At 37.4% G+C, this 6,362-nt stretch overlaps 1 protein-coding gene across 1 annotated transcript; it reads left to right on the forward strand.

Moving 5' to 3' along the window:
* The first annotated feature begins 313 nt into the window (after window positions 1-313).
* Window positions 314-5,795, forward strand: LOC139198088 (uncharacterized). The gene is made up of 3 exons (XM_070826347.1): window positions 314-1,868; window positions 2,147-2,200; window positions 5,620-5,795. Exons 1-3 carry the CDS (start codon window positions 314-316, stop codon window positions 5,793-5,795), a joined length of 1,785 nt encoding a protein of 594 aa, XP_070682448.1.
* Window positions 5,796-6,362: the final 567 nt, after the last annotated feature.

Consider the following 6,362-nt stretch of genomic DNA (forward strand, 5'->3'; position numbering starts at 1 on the left):
TTTTGTAAGTCTTTATGTATTCTTTATTTCTTAGTGCTTCCTGGCTTGGTAGCCCGAGGATTTTCCCAGTGGTGGGTTTTGCCTCGTAAAATCCTACATCGTGTGTGTGCTCTTTATATTCGTGCTGAATATTTGTGTAGGATTAAGTTTGCATAACTGATTAGTTTAAGCCATAATTTAAATTAGTCTTAAGTTGAAATTTATTTATAGTCTAGATTAAATTAGTACCCATCCTAGGACTTTCAATTGGCACCAGAGCAGGTCACTAAAAATATCTAGTAAGATCCGTGGGTAGTCTAGGATGAATCGTGCTATGGGTTCAGTTTCTCATCCACCACATTTTGATGGTGACAACTACGCTGCATGGAAGGCAAAGATGAAATCATTTCTCTGGGCGCTTGATGACAGAGTATGGCTTGCGGTTGAAGAAGGCTGGGAACCTCTAATAGTTAAAGAAACCAAAGGTGAAGGACAGTCTTCGGTAACCATGTCGTTGCTTAAACCTAGAAGGGAATGGAGCGAAGAAGAACGCAGCTCTAGCACATTCAATCAAAGGGCATTGAATGCGTTATTTACTGTCGTTTCGCCTGAGCAATTTAACTACATTAGTAAATGCATAACGGCAAAAGAAGCTTGGGATATTCTTGAAGTTACTCATGAAGGTAATTCTACTGTCAAAGAATCCAAGCTTCAAAATCTCATCACAAAATTTGAAAATATCAAAATGCTAGTTGATGAGAGTTTTTCTTACTTCTATGCTAAGCTTAGTGTAATTGTCAATGGTTGTCACAATCTTGGTGATAGCATTCCAGAGCATAGGGTTGTTAAGAAAATTCTAAGATCTCTTCCTTCAAGGTTTCATGCAAAAAGGACAGCTATAGAAGAATCAAAAGATTTGAACACTTACAAGTTGGAACAATTGATTGGATCCCTACAAACATATGAGTCCGACTTTACAGAAGGCAAGAAAGGGAAAAATGTTGCCTTTAAAGTCAAAAATGAAAAAATGAATGAGGATCCATTTGAAACCTTGACTCAAGACGAATTTTCCCTCCTTACCAAACAAGCTAGGAAATTTTTGAAGCTTAGAAGTTCTAGGGGACGTGAAAATCGAAACAATTTTGATTCAAACTCCAAAGTCCCTCGTTCTAGAGATGTTTCTCATGGAAATACTCCCAAGTCTGTCAAACTTGGTGAAAATAAAAGTTGGAATGATAAAGATAAGTGTTTCGAGTGTCAAGGGTATGGACATCATGCTCATGAATGTGCCAATACTCTTAAAAGGCTGAAAGATGAAAAGAACAAGGCTTTAACTTCCACGTGGAGCGACAGTGATTCAGAAAAAGACACGGCATCTGAAGATGATGAGGAAGTGGTTGCATTTTTTGGAACTTTTGATGGATATGAGACTGATGATTCAAAAGTTGAAGAGTCTGACTCCGTAGAAGTCTTACAAAAGTACACCGCACTTTATGATATCACCATGAAAGTGAAGAAAGAAAATGAAGAACTGAAAAATAAACTCGTGCAGCTTGAAAGTGAGAAAAATGAAGCAGAGATCGAGCATCAATCTCAAATGGAACATGCAGAAAAGCTACGAGAGTCAATGTTGGAGAAGTTACATATGCTAGCATCAGACAACAAAGGTCTTGAAAGTGAATTAAATGACATAAAGAAGAAAGTTGAAGAGTTTAGCATTGGCTCAAGCAAAATTGACAAAATGTTGAGCTATGGAAAGATTTCAGGTGATAGAAGCGGTCTAGGTTTTGATATAACTGGAAGTTCTTCCACTTCTGTTAGCAAGTTTGTCAAAGCTTTACAAGAACCTAGTAGGAAAGTGAGTAGTGATGAACATTTTGGAAATTCGTGTATCACTACAAAATAGTCAAATTCCGTGAGAAATTTTGTTGATCCAAAGAAGTTCATTAGGTCAAAAAATTGTAGTCCTATCTGTCACTTTTGTGAAAAAATAGGACATATCAGACCTAGGTGTTACAAGCTTCGAAAGGAAAATCAAACTAAACACACCACTTCTTGGATTTCTAATAAGAGCATATTTATGCGTCTTAGTTGGCTAGTTCTTATGCATTTTCGTTATGTTTTCTTAGTTTAAGTAGTCTTTTAAGCTAGTTTTATGTGTTTTCAGGTTTTAAGGGCATATTATACAAAATGATGCAAATTGGAGCTTTTTGGAGCAAAAGTGAGCTTAGAGTGAATAACACATGCTTGGAACAAAAGGTTTGGACGAAATTGAAGATTTGAAGATTTGAGGAGTCCTAGTCCAAGAAGGAGTCCTAATTGAAGAAGGATTCCTAATCAACGAGGGATTCCTAGTTGAAGATGGATTCTTAGAAGAATGAAGATTCCTACTCAAACAAGGTTTCCTACTTGAAGTAGGAAAGTTAAGCCTAGAAGTTGCTATTTTGGGTTGATCTTTCCTAAACCTAAATGGCCTTAAGTTTCAGCAACATTAGGAGGTTTTTAAGTGTTGGAAGACACAAAGAAAGGTTCGAGAGCATTTCCTTATCCTTGCCGTGGGTTAGGGTCTATTTCCTCTTGGTTTTGGGTTTTTAGAAGCCCTATCCTTATCCCCTTAATCCATGCCGCACCTATCCCTTTCTAGAACCTATTTCCTTGCCTTGCAAGGCTTTCTAGAAGCCTTACCCTGCCTTATCCAAACCTGCCGCACCCTTTAGCCTATTCCCTTGTGGATTCTGATTTTCTAAGTCTTTTTCTTTGTGGATTTGGGTTATCCAAGTCCATATCTGATTACCCTAGGGTTTTAGGTGCCTATATATATTCAAACGTCAGCCCTAGCTGAATTACCACTTCTCATACACATCAATCCACGTCAGAAATCTGCCCTCTTCTTTGCCGCAGCCTTCCACCACCATACTCCATAACTTCTGCCAAAAATCACCCCTTGCCGCACCACCCATCCATCCTAAACACTCTCATACCATTCCATATCCATTCCCCCATACAAATACCACCCAAAACCTGTCCAAAGTCTCTGTGCCGCAGCAAGGAGGAAGGAGGAATCGTGGATGCACCTGCTGCGAAGTTGGAGCGTTTTAGGTGTTCTCTTTCTTTGGATTTCAATGTTTAAACTTATTTATCTTTGCTTTGTGTGTATGATGAACTAAAGCCCCCCTTGGCTAGGGGGAATTCGAAACCATGTTTATGCTTGCTATATGATTTGATTACTTCTAATTGCGTTTCATAAGTTGTGAATTCAATTTACTTATCTATATGAATTAAAACAGATTTGTGTGTGTTGGTTGAGAGTGCACGCTTAATTTTCATGCATAAGTTTGATGCTAGGATATAAGGGAATTTCACCTAATCGTTACGAACTTATATTCAAAAGTAGTAAAGGTTGTTGATAATAATCGTGTTAAGTAAATTCTTGGCATAAGTTTCATGCAATTCATAGTAACAAGTGCCTCGCCAATGCTTATGATTTTCATAGAACTTAATGATCTTTGCTTGTATCTTTGTTATGCAATTCATGCAGGGAATTTGTGAGGAATGCTTTGGGTTGTCGTATGCAATTCATCCAATTCGATAACTTTAGGAAAATCTGAGGGTTAATTAGTGCAATTCACGGTTAATCTGGGGCGTTGGGAATTCATGGTTTATTGAGAAGCAATTGGAAATCGTTTTGTATGCAAGTGTGACATGTGTGGAGAAGAACCCCTTAGCTAGCTATCCATCCATTCACTTTAACCAAATTCGTTTTTAAAATCTGTTTAAGTTACAAAGTTTCTGTTTTGTTTTCAAATTCGTCTAAAATCAATCCCCCTTTATTTTGTTGAGTCATCTTAGTTAGAAATCAATTTAGTTTGTGTTTTTAAGTGTCTTGAGTCAAGTTATAACCTATTTTCGTCCAAATTGTGTTTTGTGTTCAAAACTGCCTAGATTGTGTTTTTAAGGCAGTTTTGAGTGTTTCGAGGCTGTTTTGAGTCTTTTGGTTTGTTTTAGTGTTTTAGAGTTTAGTTTTGCATTCTTGGAGTCTAGTTTAGTGTTTTAAACTTTGTTTTTACATTTTGAGTCAGTTTTCAAGTGATTTAGCAATCCCTCCTAATCCCCGGCCTAGAACGATCCCTACTTACATACTTTGCTACACTTGATAAAAAGAGGGTTTAATTTGTGTGCTTATATATTTCGCATCAATTTCTGAAAAATCAAATCTCAAAGGGAGATTTGTTGCTCACCCAAAGGGAATGAATAGAATTTCAAAAATAATGCCCAACTTCCTTACTCCAAACTTAAAGCAAGTATGGAGAAGAAAAGAGACTTAAATTTGTCTATTGGATAAAGTGTCACCTTCATCTGAGGAAGACAATCTTACATGCTTGGTGGCCTTCACTACTCTTTCATCTTGTCAGTCTGATACTTGGTATCTAGACAGTGGTTGCTCAAGGCACATGACTGGAGACAAAAGATGGTTCACAACTCTCCCCGAGGATTGCAAAAATGGAGCAGTCACGTTTGGAGATGGAAAAAGAGCAAGGATCGTTGGAAAAGGAGAAATCAAAACACTAGGAATTCCATGCTTAAAAAATGTCATGTTAGTTGATGGGCTTAAAGCTAACCAAGGAAGAAAATATCGGTAATATCAGAAATATCGGTAGTCCGAAAACACGGAAATATCGATGGAAATATCGGTAAAATATCGATATCGATAAAAATTACATGGAAACCACGGAAATTGTAAGAAAAACTTGGAAATTTTTATTGAAACTTTGTAGGATGTTTATTTAGTCAATTATCTATTAGTTTATCACAAAAAATTGGAAGGAAATGCATTGCATGATGGATTTAACATTATCAAGTTGATTATATAGCGATCTGACAAATATTGTGAGTGTAGAAAATATGTAGTAATTAATGAAAGAAGTCTAAACACACCATAATCATTTATATATAATGAATTAGTACAATATTTTACACTTTAGTACCACATAGAGTTCCTATGAGGTTCAAATTTTTCACTATCTTCATCATCTCTATGTGTAGAATGAGTGTATTGTGAAGAGTAGTTATCAAATGATAAATCCCCAAAATAGTTTTGCATGTAATTGTTAATATGCCACCCATATGGATCCGAGATTGGTTGAGGTTGTCCATAAGAAAAATCATTTGAAGATTGAGTCTGGGATTGTTTCCATGAGTCGCTCGATTCCATCCCAACAGGAATGGGATATGAAGGGTAGGGAAATGGTTGGTTATGAGTATAACCATAGTTACTACTTCCCAATCCAACAGAGTCTAAAGTTCTAGATAACGAGTCATCTTCTTGACTTGACAAAATCCCCTTGCCTCTTTCTCTGCGAGTATAGTCCTTCCCTATGGCACCAATTCCTGGTCCTGCCCGCCTACTGCCATGGTCATCATCATGTGTTGCATGCGTGAAGTTTGCCTCACCAGTGAAGGGGCTCATATATCCGGGAGGTGGTGGTCCATAATAGTTTCCATATCCACCACCACTACCTCCAGCTCCACTACCTCCAGCTCCACTATGTCCTTCATCATTCCCACCTCCGGTGGTAGGTGAGTCTCCTGATCTTGTACTAGAGCTATCATTAGTATTAGCACGATGTTGTGGTTGTGTAGGATTGGAAGAAGGTGGAATTCCAGTGTTTCTTGGTCTTGGGTGCAAAAGTTCTTCAAAAGAGTCAGAGCTGCTAGATCCCACCTCCTCCTCTAATACTCTTTCTACATTTATCCCTTCATTATGTGCTTCTTCAGCAACTCTGGGAGCTGGGTTGCCTTCATCAGCATCTAAATGAAGATGTCTAATCCATTGAAAAAATTGGTTACCCTCCGTATCATCATCTTCACCAACAATATCAAACACATCTAGTGGGTCACCACGGTCGACATGATCGATTTCTGCTTCCTTATCTCGAATTTGAAGCTTCATGTTGTAGTAGCAATAAACTAATTTTTCCAAGCTACCATGAGCCAACTTATTTCTTTGCTTTGTGTGTATGAGTGCAAATGTGCTCCAATTTCTTTCACAAGCAGATGAGGAAGCTGTTTGTGATAATACTTTTATTGCTAACTTTCTCACAGTTGGTGCATCGGTCCCATACATGATCCACCATTCAGCTACAATGAAAAATAATGTTGATAAGCCTAATAACTCCAACAAATTCTATTATAAACTTATAGTGAAATATGTTTATACTCACTAGGAGACATATTTGTTCAAGCAGCAACTGATGTTGGTTCTCCAAATGTTCTTCTTGCATCTTTAAGCCATGTTAGCTGAATACAATAAATTGTGTTAGTTTAATCCAACAAAGTAATTATTATAATTTAAGTAATTGTGTACCTCATTTCCAAATTGGCCA

This window comes from Malus domestica, chromosome 08 (assembly GCF_042453785.1).
Source record: "Malus domestica chromosome 08, GDT2T_hap1".
Classification (NCBI taxonomy): Eukaryota; Viridiplantae; Streptophyta; class Magnoliopsida; order Rosales; family Rosaceae; genus Malus; species Malus domestica.